Source organism: Terrapene carolina, unplaced genomic scaffold (assembly GCF_002925995.2).
Source record: "Terrapene carolina triunguis isolate 2854851 unplaced genomic scaffold, T_m_triunguis-2.0 Scaffold194, whole genome shotgun sequence".
Lineage (NCBI taxonomy): Eukaryota > Metazoa > Chordata > Testudines > Emydidae > Terrapene > Terrapene triunguis.
Window position 1 is genome coordinate 5558572 of NW_020664545.1, and position 24143 is coordinate 5582714.

General features: G+C 53.9%; 1 protein-coding gene across 2 annotated transcripts in view; it reads right to left on the reverse strand.

The window, feature by feature from the left end:
* Window positions 1-24143, reverse strand: part of PALM (paralemmin) — a 67460-nt gene that overhangs the window by 33614 nt on the left and 9703 nt on the right. For both annotated transcript variants that reach the window (XM_024204372.2, XM_024204371.2), the window contains exon 2: window positions 5093-5141. In XM_024204372.2, coding sequence (XP_024060140.2) covers window positions 5093-5141 — 49 coding nt within the window. The remainder of the gene's footprint in view (window positions 1-5092; window positions 5142-24143) is intronic.

Here is a 24143-nt window from a genome sequence, read left to right on the forward strand (position 1 = left end):
GGCAGCTACACGGCCAATGCCCCACAGCTGCACAATGTGTGACCGCGGCACATAGAACGCATCCTAAATCGTTGATGCCTGGAGAAAGGGGAATGGCTGCCTGACTCGACGGCCTGGATTTCCGAGCCCCACGGTCTGGGATTGGTGTTTGTGCCTGGATCGATTCGCTGTACTTAGCTTTTGAGCGACAGCGACTGGGCAGGAGCCTGGAACATTCTAACGGCCGATCTCAGGGCAGCTATTGCGTCTACTCTCTGCACTCAGAGCAAACATGCTCGAGGTTTTTCCTTTCGGGTTCAGGAAGACGATAAGGAAAGAACAAATATCGAGGCCCAGGCTCTCCAGCTGCGATTGGAATTCCCCATTCCCCTTCAGATCCCCCGCGCATCTGCCACGTGTTCGGTCTCGCTCCCGCTGCGACAGGCCCAGCTGGGGCATCGCTAGGCCCTGCGGATCCACAGTTAGTGGCCAGTAGAGCAGCCCTGAGACTGTTGTCACGGGCGCTCAGCAGCTCTGAAAATCAGTTCCCGGCTGTCCCAGTTTGGGCCCTAGTGGGAAAAAAAGGGATGGTCTGGACAGGGATTCAGGAGAGCTGGGTTCTAGTCCTGGCTCTGCCACAGACTTCCCCTGCCCTTAGACAAGTGCCTCAGTTCCCCCATCTGTAAAATGGGGATAATAATCCTTTGTCTATTCAGATTGTGAGCATTTTGGGGAGGAGACTGTCTGCATGTACAGCACCTGGCACAACGGGGTCTTGGTCTCAGTGAGGCTTTCTATAAATTACTGTCGCAGTATTAGCTGTACAGCCACTTGGAGTCCCAGCTGGAAGGACCAAGCATGGGTGGACGAACGTGCTGCAGCCCCGGGTTTCATCGGACATCTGCAATGTATTTGCGCTATGTAACAGGTTTTCATGAAATATATTTGCCCTTCGCTTACCCCCGTGTTCTCCCAGGAGAATTTTAATTTAATTACACTGGCTGAAGCACGTGTATTTCAGACTAAATGAGAGCCTGTGCTGCTCAGACAATAACGGCTCTTGTTTGCAATTGATGCCTGCCCTAATTTGAAGGGAACAACATTCATACACATGCCCAGAATTCTTGTTTTCCCAGGGCCAAAGTGAACTCGGACCTCAAGTATTATTACTATGAATTATTTCTATTGCAATAAAGCCAAGAAGCCCAGTTGAGATCAGGGCCCCATCGTGCCTGGCGCTGCACAGAGACACGATGAGAGACAGTTCCTGTCCCAAAGAGCTTATAAATGAAACAGAGACAGACAACGGGTGGGAGGGGAAACTGAGGCACAGGCAGGGGACGTGACTCACCCAGCATCACACAGCAGGCGAGTGGCAGAATGGACAATAGATCCCAGGGCTCCAGACTCCCAATCTGGTGCCCTATCCACTAGATCACGCTGTGATCTATCATGCCTTCTCCAAGCCCGTTATTAACGCAAATGAGTCAAGCCCCCTAAACAGCACAGTGAGACAGGGAAATCTCATTATAGGCCCAGAAGGGGGAAGGGACTTGGCCAAGCATACACAGTGAGACAGCGGCAGAGCTGAAAATGGAGCCCAGAAGTCCTGACTCGCAATTCCCTGCTCTCACTGCTAGATCTTACTCTCCCCACATCTGGAAAAAGAACCCAGTCACCTCGACTCCAAGTTCTGGGTCTTTAAGAACATAAGAACGGCCATAATGGGTCAGACCAAAGGTCCATCCAGCCCAGTATCCTGTCTTCCAACAGTGGCCAATGCCAGGTGCCCCAGAGGGAATGAACAGAACAGGTAATCACCAAGTGATCCATCCCCCGTCGCTCAATCCCAGCTTCTGGCAAACAGAGGCTAGGGACACCATCCCTGCCCCACCTGGCTAATAGCCATTGATGGATCTATCCTCCATGAACTTATCTAGTTCTTTTTTGAACTCCGTCATAGACTTGGTCTTCACACATCCTCTGGCAAGGAGTTCCACAGGTTGGCTGTGCGTAGTGTGAAGAAATACTTCCTTTTGTTTGTTTTAAGCCTGCTGCTTATTCATTTCATTGGGTGACCCCTAGTTCTTGTGTTATGAGAAGGAGTAAACAACACGTCCTTATTTACTTTCTCCGCACCAGTCATGATTTTATAGACCTCCATCATATCCCCTCCTCAGTCAGCTCTTTTCCAAAAGTCCCAGTCTTATCAATCTCTCCTCAGACGGAAGCCGTTCCATACCCCTAATCGTTTTTTGTTGCCCTTTTCTGAACCTTTTCCAATTCCAATAGATCTTTTTTGAGATGGGGCGACCACATCGGCACGCAGTATTCAAGATGTGGGCGGACCATGGATTTATATAGAGGCAAGATGATATTTTCGGTCTTATTATCCATCCCTTTTCTAATGATTCCCAAGTCTTTAACCCCAAGCGTGCTCTTCCTGCTGGAGTGCTGCTCTAACCCCATTAGCACTGGGACACAGAGGGCTAAAACAGCCAGAATGACCTCCCACAAGCGTGATTACTCCCAGTCCACAGATGCGGAGCTGAAGTAACTTGCTCGAGGTCATGCAGCAGATCAGTGAGAGGGCCTGGAATAGAAAACAGATCTCCTGGGTGCTAGTCTAGTGCCTCTGTCCGCTAGTCGTCACTGCCTCATAGGCTGGGCCTTGCTTTTTCCACCCGGAAACGAGACGAGAACTGGATTTCCCCAGCCCTCGGAGAAGATCCGAGCCACCTCCAGTCCTTGCCCCATTGTTGGGCATCGGTCCGGATTATTTCATCCGAGTCGGTTCAGCCACATCCCGATCCTGGGAAGCGTCACACGTTTTCTTCCCCGGCCCAGAACAATCTGCCCTTTGTGTGGCAGCGACCGGCCCGATCGCAAGTGGGGACTGGAAAGCTGGCAGGCGAGGCGGCCACACAAAGGTGCGGGCAGGGAGCCAACACGCGGCCATAGGGAGAGGACCACGCTTGGCTCTGGCTCAAAGGAGGACCAGGCAGAGACTGCACGGCCCAGCAGTTACATGCCTCCAGGCTGGCTCTCCGCATCTGCAGCCTCATTCACCCGGAGCTGGGGAGCTCCCGTTATAAGCGACCTTATGTCCGTGGGCCTGATCCTTTGGGAGTGGAGGGCGCTTGGCGTCTTGCAGGAGGCGCTCAGCTCCTTGCTGGATGATGCTTCCTGTTCTCTTGACAATAATGCCCCTTTCTGCTCCCTTACACAGCCCTTTTCTCTCTGGGCTTTAGAAGTCAGGCCCCCACCAGTAAACCACGGCATTGACCGGATGCCTCTGCACACTTGCGAAAGCCCCATAGAAACTGACTCCACCATCCGCCAGATCTCCAGGCCGCTGGGAAGGAGCCAGCCAGCCAGCCGCGACTGCAGCTCAAACCCCATCAGCTCTCATTGGCCAACAGGCAAGGGAATCTCGCCTCACCCACAGCCCAGCTGGCACCAGATGCGTGCGCCCTGGAAATCAGCTGTTTGGAGTCAGACCCACAGGAGGAGCCCCTTCCGGCTCACTCAGCCGGCATGTTACTGGGTCCTAGACAGCCGCCGGTAAGTGAGTCAGCCCCTGCCAAAACCTCCATTCACTGAGTAGGCACGGGGATCTTGTTTGCAAGCACGAAATCACCCTCCTGTGGGGCCTGATCCAAAGGGCCCCAGACCCCAGAAGCTCAGAGCCTCAATACCTTTGAGGATCTGGCCCTGGGCGTCTTTCCATTGCCCAGGCTGGGGAACTAGTAATAGCGATGAACAATCAGACGTTCGTTTGCCTTTCACCGCAGCCTCTGGGAGGCCGTTCGTTAATTCATCCATTAAGCCTCACGCTGCCCAGACAAGTAGCTCTCGCTTGGGGATACCAAGGCCTGGCGATTTCCCCACGCTCCTGCGGGAAGCAGGGGCAGAACCTGGAAGAGAACCCAGGAATCCTGACTCCTTTCCTCTGCTCCAAAAACCGGCCCAGCGTCGGTCCAGAGCAGGTAACTAGGACACCTGCTCCTGGCGGTTTGTATGATTTTTCTTTGCGTTAGTCATCCACAATTTCCCTGTAATCACAATACCACCATTTTTGGAAGGGCGCGGGAGGAACGGATTGTCAGGATTAAGCTTCTGAGTCTCCTTGTCTTCTCTCTGCCCAGGCTCCCCTGGGGTCTACACCTTCCCTTCCCTCCAGGGCACTGGTCTCTGGGATGGCCGTGCTTGGCTATCAAACAGCAGTGCCGGTGTGAAGAAACGGGAAACTAACTAGACCCATGAGGAGGGGCAGCGATCGGAAAGACTGGGAGCTTGCTGCGCCGTTCCCTTGTTCCTGCATGTAAGGCAGAGACAGTGGGAAAGAAGAGGAGGATTAAGCTGACCTTTGCACGCCCCGTATTCTGAGCCAGTTCAGGGCCCTGCCTGGCCTCCTAGGAGAGCAGCCTCGGGGTTACTCCAACGTACGCGCCGCTTCCCATGGCCTCCGACGGGCCTTGTGAAACTGAGAACAGCTGTAATGCTCTGGCCACCCCGCACAACATGACACCTCCTTACACGTACAGCCAGCTCTGCACTGAGGGGGGAGGTCCCCTGCAGGTGGGAGGGGGTGTAATAATCTCAGGGGGCTGTTTCCACCCACTTTAAGGTCCCTTTGTGCTGCCAGAGGGGCTTTAGCACAATCAGGAATCAGGAACCAGGGCTGCTGCCCTGAGCGCTGAGTGAGCCTATAGTGTTGTATAAACTATAGGCAAGACCCAGCCCTCATGTGCAGCCACCTCTGCCACACCGCCCAGGGTTCACTCACTTGGTCTATCTGGTCCCCCTGGGCAGTGTACTTAGATCATTGCCCTGGGGTCACAGAAAGAGCTACTCAGCCTGAAGAAAGGGATCCCACCAGCATTATACGGCTGCTGCATGAATCCGTTCTGTTTATCCCTCATTCCAGCCCAGGGTGACGCCCTGCATCCCAGGTCTGGGCCTTGGCACATTGATATTACCACCACATGGTCTGGAGGGGGGCCAGTCACGTTGCCACGAAATGCTACCTGCAGCCAGACCCGCTGCTCGAGGCCCGGTGGATTCATTGCACAATATCGAAGACGGAAGGAGATGGGACGGGACCACTTACCGCTATGGCCTGCAGCCTCTCTTGCTGAATGGCGCCGGCCTCCGTGATCCTGCAACGAGAGCAAACGAACGCAGGGCGCGTCAGAGCGCAAGACAAGAGACGCGCTGGGGAAGGGGAGACTCTCGCATGCTGCGGGGGGGTGTCCATGAATAGAATCATTGTGGCCCGCAGCGAACCGGACACAGCACACAGACAATGGCTGAACTTTCCCCTTCCTTTGCAGCCCTCCCTCGGCCCTTTGTTTATCCTGTCTGTGCACTTGTTGCTAAAGCAGAGCGCTCCTTGGCCGGGCAGCCTGTGCATGGGGGTCTCCCAGCACCGCCACCGGATCCCACGCGGCCTTTTGGATTTCACGGTCACTGCGGGCTCAGTGTCCCTGAGCGGGGCTTGAACCAGACAAATGGAGTTTTGTGGATGAGCCAACTCCCTGCTTGCTCCAGAGTACTGCAGACAGGCTCAGGCCAGCTGTGAGGCAGGGAGAGGAGCTGTCAGAAGGCGGGGAATGCTCCCAACTGCCAAGGTGCTGCTTCAGCACCGGGGAAAGTCAGAGGAGCCGGGGTGGGTAGGTAGGTGGGAGGGTTTGGGCATGAAATCAATGGGGAGGGAGAAGATCCAGTTAGGAAAATAGAAGCCTGATGCACTCCCCAAATCATTGCATCCTAATCAGACGGCAGCATACGCTAGAGGTTTGGAACTTCAGTTCTATTCCTTGCTCAGCTGTGTGACCATGGGCATGTCACTGGGCTTACAGCTCTCCCATCGACAGAATGAATCCACCTCCAACAAGCGGCGAGAGCTATATCGGTGGGACATGGCGCTGTCCACACCGGTGCTTATGTCGGTGTGAGTTATGTTGCTCAGCGGGGTGGTTTATTCACAGCCCTGAGTGACGCAAGTTGTACCGACCAAAGTGGTCGTGTAGACATGGCCTCAGAGCGGGATGAAGAACGGATTTTTCAATTTGGTGGCTGAATGGAAACATTTGAGAAAAATTTGCGGGGGGGGCGTCAAACAAAATATTTCATTTGACTCCAACTGATTGGGGTTTTTTGCTTGTTTCGTTTAGTGTTCGGGTGTTTATTTTACCCTTTTTTTTTTAAAGGAACAAACTCACTAAACTTCTAAACAAAACCTCGGCTCGAAACGAAAAGTGGAAAGAGTTTAACTTTAAAAAAAAAAAAATTCAGCCAAAACTATTTGCCAGATTTGACCCGAATTTGCAGAAAGTTCCAGCATACTCAAAATGTGAGTTTTTTGGCAAATCAGTTATTCATCTGAAAACTTCACCCAGCTTGACTTAGCTTCTCTGTGTCTCTGTTTTCCCTCCCACTTTTGTCTGTTGGCCGAAGATCACACCTCTGCACCTCCCCTCCCTCCCCCCCCCCCCCCCCCCCCCCCCCCCCCGAGCAACACAGCTGTGTTGGCAAACATTTGTAGTGGAGATCTGGGCTTATTCCTGTAGAACAGTGGCTTTTTTCAGTTTAGCTTAAACCCCTTCCCAAGCAGCATGTGCTAAGCTGGAAAAAGGTCATCTTTATACTGGGGCAGGAGTTAGGGTGACCAGATAGCAAGTGTGAAAAATCGGGACAGGGGGTGGGGGTACTAGGAACCCATATAAAAAACAGCCCCAAATATTGGGACTGTCCCTATAAAATCGGGACATCTGGTCACCCTAGCAGGAGTCCACCTGGAGGATTATACTGGTATAACTAGATGGATTTATTCACACCTTAGGTTATACCAAAAAGGTCCCCGTGTCGACCAGGACTAAGCTATATGGATGTAAACACCTTTTGACTAGTATAACTGAGGTTTGTACCAATTTAACTATAGGGGTTTGTACCAATTTAACTATACCAGGTTCAAACTGATCTAGTTAAAACAGTACAGATGAGCCCTGATCCTGGCAGATAATTGGCAACAGCCAGGCCTTGGGTGTATGGAGCCCATTAACTGGTATTGCAGGGCCTGTTCCCGAGGCTCTTGCGGTCATATTAGGGCCAAACTGCGTAGCTCAAGTTAAAGGAGGCCTAATGCTTAGGGCAGTAGCAGGGAACTTGGGAATCGAACCCCTGTCTCCCTGCTCTGCCACGGGCTTCCTGCATCCCTTAGTCTCTCTTGGCCCCCTGTCCCCTGCTGGTGCAATGGGGACTGAGCACTGTCCCCCTCCGGGGTGTTGTGAGGATACATAGAGTAAGATGGTGAGGCATTCAGCTACAATGGTAATATGGGCCCCGGGAGTGAGGGGAGGCTGCAGAAGGGCCTGGTGGGGGGAGATAGTTTCCATTCACTTCCTGGAGCTCGATGTGCCAAAATAACACTTGCAAAGCTGCCCCCCTCCCGCCGGGAGCTTCCCAGCACTCTGGAGCTCGGTGGTCGCTCAAACAGCCTCTGGATAGACGTGATCCAGACGAACCTAAACTCCAGACCTATAGAGCTTTCCCCAAGGGGGGGTGGTGTCAGTTTGGAATAAAGAAGAGACCCTCAGGTGCATAAGGACACCAGTCCCAGAGCTCGGATCGCAACTCCCCCTGCTCAATCCATCCCTTCTGCTGCCCTCTCTGCTGACGAGACCGTGTCTACTGCGGCCCTGAGCCGCCGTGCTTAGGGATTCTCTCACCGAGGGCTGGGATCAGGCCTGTCGCTGCCGCCAAACAAGGGCAACGAAGGGCAGGCAGAGAGGACACCCAGGCAGGCGGCTGCGGCCTGCGTTTGCCGCAGCTCCAGAATAAGTGATGCTGCAGGCCGAGAGACCCCGTGGTTGGCCTTGGGGTTCTACCGGGGGCTTGAGGTCATCCCGGCCAAAACACCTGCTGTGTCTCAAGACAGAGCTAGGCCCAGAACCAAATCCGAACACTCCCTACAGAAAGGCTGCTTTTGTGGCTAAGGCACTGGAGTGGGAGGCAGGAGATCTTGGTTTCATTACCTGCCCTGCCATGGGACCCCCAGTGTGAAATGGGGCTCAGTTCCAGCAGGGGGAAACCCCTCTATTCAGCTTGCAAGCACAAGGGGGCCCAGATCTCAGCTGGGATCTCTACGCGCCACTGTCAGACACACAGTGACGGGATCTGGCGGGGTGGAACGAGCCTCTTTGTGGTTTGAGGTCGCCCATCCGAGGAGCAAGCCCAACAGTGTCACGGCCTGGGAGCAGTGCGGCTGCAGGCTCAGTGAGGGGCACAGCAGAAATCTGTGTCAAACACCCACCTAAAGCTCCCCGTCGCCTCGCTGTGACTGTGATCCGCGTAATGCTCGGGGCCCTGCTCATAAGCACTCCAGTAACACACCGCGTAGCCAGCTTCCCCGGGCTTCCTCTGCTGCCAAAGTCAGACATGCAGCGGGCGTTGCACCTGCAGGAAGCCCCCACCCCTCCAGAAACATGCTCCGGCCCAAACGGTTTCAACAGCAATAAAAGGTGTGTCCCTGTTGGTCTATTTATAGCCCCTGGCGAATGCTGCCAGGTTCAGGAGAAGGTGATGACACAGCCCCCAGCACATTCTGTGACAGCTTCTCCCATTGGCTGGTCATTGACAGTAACATTACATTACCCCACCTGCGCAGGTTCACTGCTCCCGTCAAAGCTGGGGCAGCCGCTGGCAGACTTTTCTGGGATTTTTATTTTTTTGGCCAAACTAACTAACTAACTAACTAAAAGATTTAGGTCAAGAAACTTTTTGAGTTTGCTGACTTGTGGTGGTTGGGGGAGGGGAGGGAAACCCTAAAAATAGACTTTTAAAAATGACAATGTTTGAATTAAAAAAAATAAATAAATCCAAAGTGACTTTGTTTAGAAATTCACTTCAATTATTTTTTTTTTTTAAAAAAGCTCAAACGTGAAAGGTTTTGTTTCCTCTACGTTTTTTAACTTCTCCGTTTGCCAAAAAAACTTTCATCGGCGGTTGACCCAAAATGAATGGTTTTGGTCCGGCCAGTGACCCGAAAAACGAGTTCTTGGCCCAGCTCCTCTGGGGAGCTGAGGTTTGCTTGGCCATGGTAAAAGGTGCAGAGAAGAGACAGGCCTCGGCTCTAGGGAATATAAAGGGGATTCTTTATTGAGGCTGCTGGACAGGGACAGACCCTGGGGTTCTTTCAGGTTATGTCTACACTGCATCTGGCAGGGAGATCTCCCAGGCCGGCTCCCTCGCGCACTGAAAATAGCTGTGTGGATGTTGCCATTCAGGGGCTCAAGCCTAACCTCAATGCAATGTTTACACAGCTTTTTTTAGCCCGCGCCCACAAGCCCCCGCTATCGCAAGTCTGTGGACCCGGGCTCAGCTGCAGTGTAGACACACCCTCTGGCTCTCTAGTTCCAGCCTGTACTGCCTCTTGTCACCACATGAGGTCACACTCGGTCCTGGATTTAAGCAGTCATGGGTGGGGCTGCAGATTGCACGTTGGGGCCGGGGGAGGCGTGTGGGCGGGTGCCCCACACCGGTGGCCAGCCACCAGAGGCACCGTGCCTGAAGCAGGGGGGCCAGGACTCCGTGCCCACGGGAGCGGCTGCTGCTGGATCTTTAACAGTGGTGGAGCCGGCTGACGTGGCCGAGGCCCCGATGGTTTATGCCTCCCTGTGGGAGGGAGGGGGAGAGTCTGACTTTCAGATGCACCTTGAAAGCTCAGCGAGGTTTCCAAAGCGCCGCTGAGGCAGGAAACACCCCCCTGACCTGGGGGGGGTTTTGCCAAAGGCCCAGGGCCATTAGCATTACCGGTGCGGGAGGCAGACTTGTGGCTGAGCGACAGAGTTACGGGCAGCGCCCTCGGCTCTTTAGCACCACACAGAGTACACAGGGCTGGGAGTTTTCCCCAAATCCCAGACCTTAACACCTTTTCACTTTATAGGACTGTGCCCCCACCCCCACTGAGCTCCTGCTGGGTGCAGCACAGGCGCCGAGGAAGAGAGATTCTCTCCCCCCACAAGCTCACTCTCGAAACAGAAAAGACGGACCAAGGAAGGATTTTTTTCTCCTCCCTTGTACAGACGGGGAAAAACCAGAGCGATGAAGTGACTTGCTCAGGGTCAAACAGGGAGTCAGTGGCGGAGTGGAGAATTGAACCCACATCTCCCAAGGGCTGCGGCCGCAGCTGCCCGCCCGCCATCCTGCCTCACTTGCACTGCTGCAGGGTCCTGTCAGCCCAGGGCCGTGGCAGGAGGGATGTTCTGGCCCAGAACCAGAGCTTGTGGCTGTGGGGAACATCGGCGCGCACCCCGCTGTGGGGCGATAAAGGAAGTGGCAGGGAAAGGGACCCCTGGTTCTTGTGCAGCGCGCCCTCCCCACCCCCAAAGCTAGATCACAGGACATGCTTTGAAATCACGGCCTTGCATATTTATCGGCTGGTGGATGCCCCAGGGCCCAGCTAGTTCCAGATCAGGCGGAGGGAGGGAGACCACGTGCGTGTGTCGGCGGGGGGGGGGAGCTTTCGTAGTCTTAATTTATACCACTGGTGAAGGGCAAATACATTAACGTGCGTCCCAGGAGCTCCTGCCCTGGACGCGAGCCCCAGTGCCAGGCCGGCTGAAGGACAGGGGATCATGTGACATCCACCCACCGTTCACCTTCCAGAGTGACTCAGGAACAGCTGCCTGGCTCCCACCCCGCTAGGGCTGGGAGAGGCTGGCTGGCTTTTAAGGTTGAATCAAAATGGGCCATGAACGGTTCTTCCCCGCGCCCAGCAGAGTTCGCTGGAAGAACAGGCTGCCGCTGCAGACAGCACCAGCCTGCAGGAGGCGCTAGTGTTGCTGCTGGCACCCCAGAAGGGAGAAGGAGACCAGTGACCTCTAAGGTCTAGGGGCTAAGACTTACTGCGGGTGGGCTTCAAAATCCGTTGGGAGAAGAGGGGGATTTCCTGGCTGCTCGGATAACATCCATCCCTCCTGCCCACCACCACCGCCACACACCAGCCTGTTAGGTTACCGGGCCTCTTTCCCTCATAACCAGCCTCCTCACCTCTGATCTTGGGCTCCAGACGGCTCACTCCATCCCCTACAGAGGGGATCCTGCCAGCTAAGAGGTGACGGAAGCCTCTGCAGCCATTGTCTATGCTACCCCGATTCTTATCGAAAGCCTCTACTCCCAGGTGAGGTGCTCAAGGGCAGAGAGGAAGAATGGGGCAGTGGTTATGGCCCTGTGGTGGGAGCCTAGAGAAGCGGGTTCATTTCCCAGCCCTGCTCTTGCTACCTTTGGAGAAGTTGCTCCGTGCCTCAGTTTCCCTTCTATAAAATAGGGGTAATAATCCTTCCTTTGTGGTGAGCTCTTTGGGGCAGGTACATTCACTGTGCCCGGGCAGGATGGAACCACCAGGTGCTGCTGTAATGCTAATAAGTAATAAAACTACTCGGCAGTGGAGTGTAGTTATGTGTTTAATAGGCCTGGGGGTGGAATTGTTCCCAGGGGAGAGGGTGCGGAATACAATGAGCATTTATTCTCGTATCCCCATTATGAGATACAGAAGGAAAACCCATTACAGTGAAGTGAGTTACGGAAAACAGTGACCCACACCCTACCTCACACTAATATGTTTCCAGGGGAATAGAATCGTGCAGCCAGCCAGCTCCCTCTTGCAAAGTTCAGCTTATAAAGCCAGCAGCCCCGTTTCTAAAAGGGGCTACTCATTCTGGGTGTCTAGTCTGTGACACCTGCAGCCCCCGCTACGCTACACACAACAGCAAGCACAGCTGGAAGATATTTCAATCAACTGCAAGTCAGTGGGCTCAGTACAGGAGTAACTGGATGAAATTCTCTGGCCTGTTCCTCAAAGTGCAAAGCGTCACATCACATCACAACGAACAGTGACCACAACACACAGGAGACACTAATCTTCCTCCACATTTTCCAGTCTCCTCACAGTCCTGAGAAGGGCACCTTCCTGCATCCTGAACACATCCCTGAACCACGCTCGCTGCGGGTGCCTCCTACCCCGGCACCACTCCCTGCAAAAAACTTGCTTCGGCAATTTTCCTCCACTCGTCTGACTCCCGCAAACTCAAGTTTGCTTCATCTGATCTTCTTGACCATGTCAGGGATCAGACCAGATGATCATAACAGTCCCTTCTGGCCTTAAATTCGATGAATCTATTCATCAAGTCAGTGTGATTCAATTATGTCCTGGTTCAAAGCTGTAATGTGGACATGACAGAACCATCATCCCAGAATAGTTAAAACCAGAGGTTGAAAGCGGTCCCTTGATACTTGTTTAGGCAACTAAATGAACATTTTCATTGCATACATTTGCCTGGTTTTTAATGAAAGCTTGGAAACAAAAAAATATTGAGCTTTTCCAGCACTGAAAATGCAAAATTGTTTGGCTTTGGGTAACATTTGTCAGAAAACCTGAACATTGTTTAGTTGAAAAGACAAAACAAAAACGATCCGTGCCAAGATTACAAACTTTTTTTTCTACTTCTTTTGAAATTTTTCGTGAAATCGTTATTTTCCAACCAGCTCCAGTGAAAACCCTGGACAGTCCAAGGCCTTACCACAGCTACCTCCCATCAACATGCCCTTTTACCACATTGCAACCTGATCCCCGACTCAGTTGTCCAGTAGTTTTATACAGGGCCCTATGCCACTTTTTGCTGTGCTTTGGCATAGGGTGACTGGGATCAAATTCCCTGGATCGTTAGTTTGCTTTGCTGCGCAAACTGCAAGCCAGGGGTGCTGAGAGCCACTGAACTAAACTGTAAACCCTGTATATGATGGAAACCACTTCAAGCCAGAAGGTGCGGCAGCCCCCCTAGTTCTAGCACCTATGCTGCAAGCCCTCTGCTTCTGTGTTAAATCCCTTTCCCCTACATGCTGCCTGTCTTGTCCATTTAAACTGTCAGCTCTACGGGACATGGACTGCTACCGCGCCGTGTTTGTACAGCACCTTGCACAACAGGGCCCTGATCTTGGTTGATCCCTACGTGCTACCAGGGCCGGCTCCAGGCACCAGCCCAGCAAGCAGGTGCTTGGGGCGGCACGTCCGGCTCTTCTGCGGCAATTCGGCGGCGGGTCCCTCACTCCCTCTGGGAGCGAAGGACCCGCCGCCAAATTGCCGCCGAAGACTGAAGCGGCGGCGGTAGAGCAGATCGCGATCGCGGCTTTTTTTCCCCCCCACTTTTTTTCTTTTTGCTGCTTGGGGCGGCAAAAATCCTGGAGCCGGCCCTGCGTGCTACCATAATAATCCGGATTAATAAGAGGGGTAATAATTACAGGTGAAGTCTGAAAGGATTCCAATTCCTGGTGTCATTATAAACTAACTTGATGTCTTCAGCACACTGGGATCATATTAGCTGCACGATCGCTTCCCCTCCCTTGTCAGTTACAAATCTAGCCAGCTCCCATAGGGCAGCCTGTCTTTCCAGCAGTGGCTCCCCATAGAACCCCCAGCCCAGTTGCTAACCCCCTTATCTGGTCCTTAGCGGGAAAAATATATGACCCTCTCCCCCCAATAGCGTGCTTTTGGCAACGGCGTGATCTGGTTCTAGGCCTGAGAAATCCCTTCTGGACGGATCCCGGCCTCCGCTAGCAAAGGGCCTGCGTGGCCCTTAACGTCCCCCCAGAAGTCAGTGATACAAAGAGCTAAGGCAGCCCAGAGTGGATAAAACAGCCAGGTCTTGGGACGTAAAGAGTTCCCTGTTCTTTCTCCAATGCAAGTAAAATGCTTCTCTCTCTCTCTTCCACTACACTGGCATCAAACAGTAAACAGCCTGTGATGCAACGACTTGGCTACATCTGATACCCCACTACCAAGCCTCGTGTGTTTGCTGGCTGATGCCCTCCAACTTCTGCAAGGCAGCATCTGCCCGTGAGGGTCTTTCTACAGCTAGTTGTACCATCAGTTTCCGGATCCCAGCTCAGCCGCGCTTGCACAGGGAGACGCTGATTTCATGCTATTCATATTTACAAGGCACGTCTTGGCATCAAATACGATACAGTCGCTGTGTCTCTGCCAAGGTCTTCCTGGGGCCTGACTCGCCACTGGGTAGTCAAGCGAGAAGTCTCTGAAGACATGGGTGTGTTGATAGTGAGTGTGTGATTGTGGTCTGACCCATTATACAGACAGGCCCAAGCTACTGGATCAGAACTTCCCCACAGCAGGCAAAGGAAGAGGGTCAACCTGGGCCAGAATAAGGCTACTGGGGGATAGAGACGGGCAGGCTGATGAATTTCAGAAGCCCTAACTTACAGCCACCTGTTTGCAACCCAGGATGCAGAGCTGGGCGAGGGTTAACCGGCTGCTGGCTGGAACGGCCAGAGCAGTTGCCACAAGGCAGAAATTTGGCTCAGTCCGATCTCCGCAGCGGGACTGCTGCAGGGCAGCGATGCAGACGGTGAAAGATGTGCCGGAGGAGCCCACGGTTAGAAGACTGGAGGGGGAGGCCCGTGTAACCCACACACCTCCTGGGTGTGGTGCTCTGGCCCATGTAGTGGCACCGAGTGATTAATGAGTCTGCTCTACAACCTTAGCTAAGAGCCACGTGGCTCCTTTTAGCTCATGCAGCAGAGGCTGATGCGCTAAGCTCCAGAGGTCCCCGGTTCGATCCCGACCCCGACGACCGGGTCTGTTGGCGTTACACTTGCCCCCCTTGGGGAGGCAGCAGTTTGCTGAATGGTGACGCATGCAAGAGAAGGATCCTCGCCTACTTCTGTAGATGATCCACCCACCCCGGGAGAATCCCCGGCCAGGAGCGCTTACGATCACTGTTACTGGGCCGGGTGCCGGAGGAATGACACAGAGAAGGGTCAAGTGAGGCGAGCTGGGTGGATCCATTAATTAAGCCCTTTGCAGACGAAAAGCCCCGTCCCAGTGCTAGTGATTTAGCTGGGCCTATTGTTCGGGGTCTCTCAGCAGATGCCGGGAAGCTCCATCCCGTTTCTGGGCAACCTAGACGCTGCTGTTACTTTGGGCGCAGTGACTGAAAAGATCAGCTTCCTCTCCGCCCAGCCAAGGGCTAAGGGCTGGATCCTGGACGCCTCGGCACGCTCTCAGCTCCCAATGGGGAGCGCCTCAAAGGAGGAGCTCCTGGGAGCCCAATCCTGTGCTGAGCACCCTCGGCTCCCACTAGGCATCACCCGGATGGAACTGCGGGGACGGGGTAGCACCTCCACACACACCCCTTAGACTCACACATGTTGAGGTGGGATGGGGGGGGGGGAGAGTGGGACCCAGCGGGGCTGCATCCAGAATCGAGCAGGGAGCAGGATCCGGAGAGGCTGGAATGGGCCTGGAAGCAGGTAGGAACGCCTGGGACCCTCCTTCCTAGCCTGGAGCTGACTGCTCGTCCCATCCCAGCATCTCAGTTCCTTCCTCCCCTCCTTCTTCCCACCATTCACAAGGAGCTTCCTCCCACCCGAACCCAAGAGAGCTCAGAATCTTGCTGGACAACTTGCTCTCTTTGGTATTTGCCACGCACCCATCACCGTAGGTCCCAGCCACAAGCCCATCACCGCAGCCTCCAGCCCGAGCCCCATGCCCATCACCGCAGCCTCCAGCCCCATGCCCATACAACTTGGCTCTGATCCCATCGCCTTGAGAGGGGAACTTCCAGGGGTCCACGTCTAACTACCAGGGGGCTACTGCGGTTGCTCTCGCTGGCTCTTCCCCTGCTGCCGCCCTCCCCAGCCCCACTTCCTTTCTGTTCTTTCAGCTGGCTAGCTAGAGAATGCCGGTTATGCTCTCAGCTGATGGGTCTTGCGAGGGGGGTGGGGAACAGGAAGAAGTCTCATTAAAGAATGTGTGTGTGTGTTTTGCCAATACATTTTTTACACACATGCATACACACACATCCCCGTGGGAGGAAAAGAACGACAAATGTGCTGTAGGAGGGAAGGGCGAGGGTGAGAGAGAGAGGATATAACGGGAATGGAGGGACGTGCCTGCTCGTATGTTTGTCTGTGTGTGGGGGTGGGGGTGTTGGGGATGCGGGTGCAGCGGGAGAGCTTTGCAGTGAAGTCACCAGACTCAGCAATAGGGAAAAATAAGGAGCTGTAAAAACACAACAACAACAACAACAAAACCCCACCCATTAATCTCTCCCTGCCTACAACTCTCCTCCCTCGCCCCTGCTCTGGGATGCTTAAAGGGTGTGAAATCAACGCAAAAAAAATAATCATAGAATTTTTGCATCATTTAATTGTGTGTGACTTGAAGGAATGCTGTGAGTGAGTGTGTACACACACACACACACACACACACACACACACACACACACACACACACACACACCCTCTAGCCAGCCTATCCTGTTCGGCATGCTTGGCAATCCGCCTTCTGTTCCAAGGCTGCTACACGAGTAACTTCAAAATCCAATCATTTTAAATACAAACAAACGAGAAAAAAAAAAACCCCACACCCCGGCTCCGAGGCCCGGCCAGTCCCCTTCCCTTTCCCCATTGTTTCTTGCTGAACTCTGGCTAGTTGAGATCATGGGAGGGGAGTGGTGGCCAAGAACTGGGGCTTACCGAGCCAAGGCCAGTGTTTGTGTAAAGGAGCAGAAGATACAGAACATAAACAACAGGGGTAGAGAACAGCTGATCCCTACCCCCACCCCCCCTGGGGACTTTCTGGATTGCATCCCCCTCCCCCGTCTGCTACGCAACTTGCAATACAGCTTGCAGTGTATGAATGTACATAAATCCTGATGCAACCTTACAAACGCTTCCTTTTGATAGGAGCTGTCGTCTGGCACAAAGCAGGGAGAAAGGTCAGCGCAGCAATCTCAGCCAGTAATTGCGACAGCCCAGGGAAGAAAGTTTCCTGCAATCCAAGGCAAAGAAAGCCCAGAATTGTCACCCTCTGCAAAAAATCACGTGATTTTTTTTTTTTTAAACTAGAGTCAATGTTGGGTTCTTTGTATTGGCCTTCTGGTGTCTGAGCCATTAGGGTGGGTCTACACTGCACACTAAGCCTGGCCGACGACCCATGTTTGAACCCAACCCCCTCTTCTGTCCACACACAACACGGGTCAGCCAGCACTCAGGAGCTGGGTCCTAGCACCCGGCTCTGGAGGCGGGTCAGAGCCCATGTCCCACTGCAACTTGGCTCCAAGCCCTGTCAGTCTGCAGTGTGGACGCGTCAGGAGGTCGGCATAGCGCAGTACGGACGCGTTTAGCACAGACGTGAGACCCAGCGCCAGCAATGGTAAATCCAGGTTTACAATGCAGTGTGAAGGCTCAAGCATCGGCTTGGAAATACCAAGTCAGCCAGACCAGGTCCCACAGACCGAGGCTGACGTAGGCAGTGTAGACGCACTTACTGATACACGTTTTTCTCCACCACCACTAGGGAGAGAAACTTACTTTTCTTTCTTTTGTTTTAAACAAAAGCGAAGTTTTTTCCCCCGATCATCACAAGACTCCAGGAGCTGGGACTTTAAAAAAAAAAACACCCAATATCGCAAGACTTGAGAATTGACACCTCTGAAATCCAGAATTAGGGGCTGGTACAGCTCACGGGTTTTACTATATTACCTTTCTACTGGGCTTTCCATCCTGGGATCACCACACACTTTATAGAGGTGGAGCAGTACGGCTATACTTCGCTGCGCCCCCGTCCCCAGCCTGCTAGACTAGACTGCTTCACCCACGCGCCCCTTCGAGCCTTGTTCCCTGGCTCCCCATTACAATCCACGAAGCCAGCGCTTTTTCCTTCTTCAGATTGATCTCTGCCACGGCGTCAGCAAAGAAAACCTTGTAGCTGCTAGCAGCTGGGCAGGTGACGAGCCGAAACCGATGCCCAGCAGTGTAAAAAAATCGGTCTCGGCAGATTGTAACCGACGCAGGACAAGATGCGATGAGTCAGCTGCACGTAGTACTGGCTGGGTTTACCGTGCGGTTACAGATTTATTCACAAATCACAGGAGGCGGGTCCATTTACGGCACTGCTGATTATTATGGGGTGTATTGATGTCACACCTAAGAGCCCAAGTTGTGTCCCAGGACCCCACTGTGCTAGGCGCTGTACAGACAGAACAAAAAGTTACTTCCCCAAAGAGGGTACAAGCTAAGGCAAAAAGCCACCACACAAGCAGGAAAAACCATAAAAACAAACATTTTTCAGGATTTCTTTCTTTTTTTTTTTGCAGAAAGAAGCCAAAACACCCACCCACCCATTATTTTTTCCTCTTGTGCAGGTCACTTTTAAGCTCAGATCCTCTGTCCCTTCCCATGTGGCAGCCTCGAGGACAGACGTGATCCTGCCAAGTCTCTCCAATTGAGAGGGAGTCTCCCTAATTCAGGATTCAAGTTAAGGCCACTTGTAAAGTATCCATCCGCCCCAGAGGGAAGATGTGGCTGCGCGGGATTCAAACGGGACACCGGGAAATCTCTCGCCGCGCCTTATTTGGTAGCCTCCCTCCTGCACTGGAGTCTGAGTGACAGCACCACCTGTCAGTCAGGAGAACGGGTCGTAGGCAGTCAGGCCCCATGGTCGCAGCAGAAGTCAGGCCTAGGGGTCAGAGCCCAAATGCCAGCTCCCAGGATAAAGGCAGAGTCAGAGCCAGGGCCAAGGGTTGGAACTGGATTACCTGGAGTCAGGGAAGGCAGGAGCAGGGCTAGAACCCAGCAGGAACAAGGGCAGGGTCTAAGCTGGAGCAGGGCTTAGAGTAAGGTGAGTACAGGGCAGGCAAAGACCCCAGAGGCACATGCACTGAGCCTCCCCTGATCCGCTACAGCTGCTGGGCTTAAGAGCCAGCCAGCGGATCGCCTTAGCCAGTCCGGTGGTTCTGCTGGGGCCCAGTTGGGCTCATTGGCTACCTGACAGCTGGGCAGGGACAGCTGCAGGCCCTCATGCCTTGTCCGTATACACCTGTAATCTCTTGCCTTAGATTGTCAGCTCCTTGGATCCAGAACTTTGCTTCAAACCCTTTACAGCAAGGGAGGCACATGCCAAGTTCAGATCACGGGTGGCCATGCCCAATACCAGCTGGGGAGACCCCCTGCGTGGGGAGGCGGGGAGGGGATTCTCAGGGGGCCATTTCCACCCACTTTCAGGGTTTTTTATGGGTCTGAGCAGCGTAAAGGCTCCTTCAGAATCACGCCTGTTAAGCACAAAGAGCTCGCTATGGACACTGTCAATCCTTGGGCAATTCTGCAAGTGCCCACCCCACATCTCTGGGGGGCAGGGGGTGGGGATGGAGGGCAGAGTCCACTGCTGCTTTCTGGGTGAGAGGTATAACCAAGGGCCCACGGCACTTTCAGAAGTCTTGGGCAATTGGGTAATTTCTTTCTACCTACCCGCCCCCCACACTACAAACCCCCCACAACCAAACAGCTCCCCAGGGTACAGTATTCTTGTGCCTTTCCTGTCCTGAATTTGGCAGTGGCATCATTACACACCTGCCGTGCTCCACCCCAGAGGCAGCGACATTTTAGTGGTATGTGAAGTGGGGAAATTGTAAAATGATGGGCATCTTTCAAGACGAAAGGCACTCTCTACATCAGTGGTTCTCAACCAGGGGTCCACGTACCCCTGGGGGTCCACAGAGATCTTCCAGGGGGTACATCAACTCATCTAGACAGTTGCCTAGTTTTACAACAGGCTACTAGTGAAGTCAGTACAAACTAAAATTACATACAGACAATGCCTTGGTTATACTGCTCTATGTACTGTACATTGAAATTACGTACAATATTTATCTCCCAACTGATGTATTTTATAATGATGTGGCAGAAATGAGAAAGTCAGACATGGTTCAGTACTAGTGGGCAGTGCCGCTTTTGTGCTTTTATGGCTGATTTTGTCAGCAAGTCGTTTTGAAGTGAGGTGAAACTTGGGGTACGCAAGACAGATCCGACTCCTGAAAGAGTACAGTCGTCTGGAAAGGTGGAGAGCCGCTGCTCTAGATACGATTCCAGTCATGGCCCTCTGTGTGCCAGCTGAAGCCTAGAATGTCAGTTGAGTCAGTGTGAGGTTATGAAAACACTCAGGGTTGAGAGCTTTTGGTTAGAATCCCACTGGGTCCAATCATCACTGGGATTTGCCATCTGTTCCCGTCCAATCATGAAGTTCTCAGCCATTTCAGGTTTTTTACACACACGACTTTAATAATCAGATCCAGGCAATATGAAATGGAACAAGCTACTGGGGATGTGCACATACCGCTGTCCTCTAGGACAGGGGGTCTCAACCTTTTTCTCTCTGAGCCTCCTTCCCCCAACATGCGATAAAAACTCCACAGCCCACCTGGGCCACAATAACTGTTTCCTGCATACAAAAGCCAGGGCTGGCGTTAGGGGGTAGCAAGCAGTGCAATTGCCTGCCCCAGGGCTCAGGAACCCAGGCTTCAGCCCCATACAGCGGAGCTTCAGCTTTCTGCCTTGGGTCCCAGCAAATCTAATACTGGCCATGCTTGGCGGCCCCTCTGAAACCTGCTCGCGGCCCCCCAAGGGGCCCCGGACTCCTGGTTGAGAATCACGGCTCTAGGAGATGTAATCAGAACTGCTTGGCTGTGTGTCATAGGTCCTGTACTGCTAACACCTCAGGGAGATTCCCCTTTCGTTCAGCAGAGTAGGAGCCTGCCACATGGGAGCAGGCAGATCTGGGTTCTCGCTCCCATGCAGGATAGTGACAGTTGCGAAGCCCTAGGGACCAAGAACCTCTTTGTGCTGTTTTATGTTGCTAGGAACTTTGTTAATTAAAGTTAATGGGAATCTGGGAACTTTCCTACTGCTCAGGAAAGGTGCTAATGAAACCCCTGGGTGAATGTGTATTACAGGGCGCCTCGGTGCCAGCACCAGTTAGGATTTTAGCTCAAGCTGTAACAGCTCATGCTATGAACTCTAATGGTTCCCAGTTCAGTCCCCTGCTGGTCTGTCAAGATGGCAGCTGTCAACCCCCAACTTCACAGTTGCTGGGTTTTTAATTTGGATCCAAATGTATTCAGTCAAAATAGAATCCACTGCTATTAGAAACCTTGCCAAGATATTCCCTTCCCTTCCGCCGGCTGGAGCGGCTGGATCGGATCTGTGGCTGGCAGAGACGAACAGAGGGTTGGCACCTCTACGTTCGCTGGCATCCGCAGGCTGCACTTAGGATCCTCTAAATTCTCATCATGCAGCAAGCGTGGCCGGGTGTCGTGGGAGGCTGGGAAGCGAGTACCAAGGAGCGTGAAGGAAAACAGGGAGAAGGATCCCAGACACACACCACCACCCCCACGGACCAAAGCTGCCATGTTTGACAGTAGAGCCAGCCAACACCCTTCCCAACAGAACCACCCTCCCAAGGGGACGACCCCTCTGTCTCCATCTCAGCCCTATCTCATGGGCTGAGCATCCAGCCCTAGGCAAATCCATCGACCTCCTTCCTATGGACGTTGCCTGCCCCGTGTGGACATGGCATGGAGGAGGAGGACCGGAAGCTGAAGGGCTGGGAGTGTCTGGCGAAGGAGAAGCAATTAGCCGCGCAGGGAGGTTGCCCTCTGTTCTGCAGCCAACTCTGGCTGGGTAAAGTTAATTACGGTTTTATTATAAGAGAGGCGGGTTACTGGAAGTGCTGTGTCAGGGCAGGGGTGGTGCCTGGCCTTTGCTTCCCATCAATATCCCTGCAGCTTGGCGGGAAACCCACCCAACCTGCTGAGACGGGGAGAAACAGAGTCACCCGGTGACACGTCCAACTCCCCGTCCCGTCCCCAGCAGGGTGAGGTGGCGATGGGGACGACATGTCGGTAGCTAAGGGCGTCCCCCGTGGACACGCCGTTTGGTGTGATTCCTGGGGCAATTTTCCATCCTGGGGCAGAAGCAGCAGGAGGAGGGGGGATGGGGCAGGATGCTGAAAGAGAGGAGAGGGGAGGTGGGGAAGCGGTGGATGGGGGAAGAGTCTGGGAAGGAGGAGAGGGAGAGGGGGTGCTGGATAAGGAGAAGGGAAGGGTGGTGGGAGTCTAGGAAGGAGAGAGGCATCTGAGCAGGGAGGGGAGGTAGCTGGGGAGTGGGGGGAAGAGGAGGACAACAGGAGGCGCCGTCTGGAGCTGGCTCAGGTGCATGTGGGAGCGTGGGTCTGTCTTGGCAGCCAGTCCCTGCGCCGCCCCCCCCCCTGCAGGGAGTGCCCGATTCCTGACGTTTTATCGATGGCAAATCGAAGCCAGGGGAAGAGAGGAGGGAAACGATTGCGCAAATCACTAATCACCTTTGGGCTCCAGAACTGGGCTCTCTCCCCCCATCTCAGCCCCTCTGAGAGGCCTGGAATCTAGGCCAGGGCTGGTATTGGTTCCCCAGCCCCACTGGAGCGGGGGGGGGGGGCCCTCCGTGGTCCTGGCTCTCCCCATTAGGAAGCCACTTACTGGTGATTTATAGCTTACACCACTGGGAGGCGGGTGCCCTGGCAACATCGTCATGGTAACGGAGCTTAACCAGGCACCAAGGGACCCGGCTGATGCGCAGAAGGGGAGGCAGGTGGATCTGCGGCTGAGCGAGGAAACAAATATACCCAGAGGTGCCGAGGGCACGGCTCCACCCGGCCGCCTGCCTGGGAACTGCCGGGCCGTGCTACAGGAGACAGGTGTACACTGTAACATGTGTCCACCGTAAGTCCCACCCAGCTCCTACCCTCGCACCCCACAGTGTCACCCACCCCTCTGTCTCCCCACTGCACCTGGTACACACACAGGCTCACCCGCTGGTGACCCCGCACGCCCGTCCACGCAGCCTCATCCCCACAATCTCACCCGGTGACCTGTCCTCCCCCCAGTTTCACCCGCTTCTCCAGCTCACATAATCCATCCCCCATTCCCTCACACCCCCGCCGTCAGTCTCCGGCTGCCTGTGCAGACACAAACACACAGACCGCAGGCTTTCCCTCTCTCTCTCTCTCTCTCTCTCTCACACACACACACATACACACACACATTGCACTGGCCGGGTGTTCTCACCCATGCTGACCATGCCTTTTTTCCACGCTCAGAAGGAAAATCGATGACCTTTTGTCTCGTTCCCCGTGACATGGAACAATAATGTTTATTTGCCTTCCTCTGGTTTTTCCCTTTATCGCGTCCAAATGTGCAAAGAGCTGTTTCAAGTTTCTCTCCTGGGTCCCTTTCCCCGCATTCCAGCCCTGCCCCAGCCAATTGCTCTCTGTACCCAGGGAAAGAGCTGGTGGCCAGTTCTGCTCCCACAAAGGGAAACTTTGCAAAAAAGCCCCCACTCTTGTGAACACCGGTTTGGCTTCACTGGTATTCGCATTGTTGCAAGCCCTAGTGTAGATGGGCCCTGGCAACAGCTGATGGTTTAAATGTGATAGACCAGATCCTCAGCTAGGGTAAATCAGTATAGCAACATGGAAGGGGATACAGCTACCCCGACTTTCACTAGCTGAGGATCTGGCCCCATGCCATCTAACTCTGCCGAGAGCTAAACCCGCTTTTGCTGCTGGGGTGGAGCAAACTGCAGTTGGGTTTCAACACCATAACAGGTCTGTCTGCAGCGCCGTCTATAAAATCCACCTTGACAAGGCGGTGATTAGCACTGCTTCGATTCAGTGCCTTTGATCCACAGCTGGGGGGAGGGGGGAAGAGGAGGCGGTGTGGACAGGCGAGTAATTGACAATAATCAACAACAAAAGCAAACAAATCAACTATCAGCAGGGCCAGGCAGAGGAGAGATCCCAGTTCATGGGAAGGTGCAGCAGCACGGAGAGGGGTCAAGAGAGGACTGGTTCCTCCAAGCCCCAACCCCCAAGAGTGCAGATAAAATGGGGCCTGGAGCCAAGGTTTTCCAGAGGGCGGCAGGGGGGTTACAATGCTGAAGAACCGAAGGGGACTAGTTCCCAGGAGCATGCTGGGGCACTGGCAGAATGGATTGCAGGGGGAACAGTGGTCAGCATCGCTCCCCCTACTCCAGCGGGCGGACGGGACTCAGGTGGCATGGATCTGTCTGGGGGGTGGGTGGAATCGGACCCTCAGCTCTGTCCCCACCCTGGAGCCCCATAGAAGCTCCTTTTGTGGGCCTCAGAAGGGTTCCCGACCTCTCTCTGGGGTGACCTCTCTCTGTCACGTGTGCCCAGCATCGCCCTGTATCCAGCGCCCAGCCCCGTCCCCGTGGCCCTGTCACGTGTGCCCAGCAACGCACCGCATCCAGCGCCC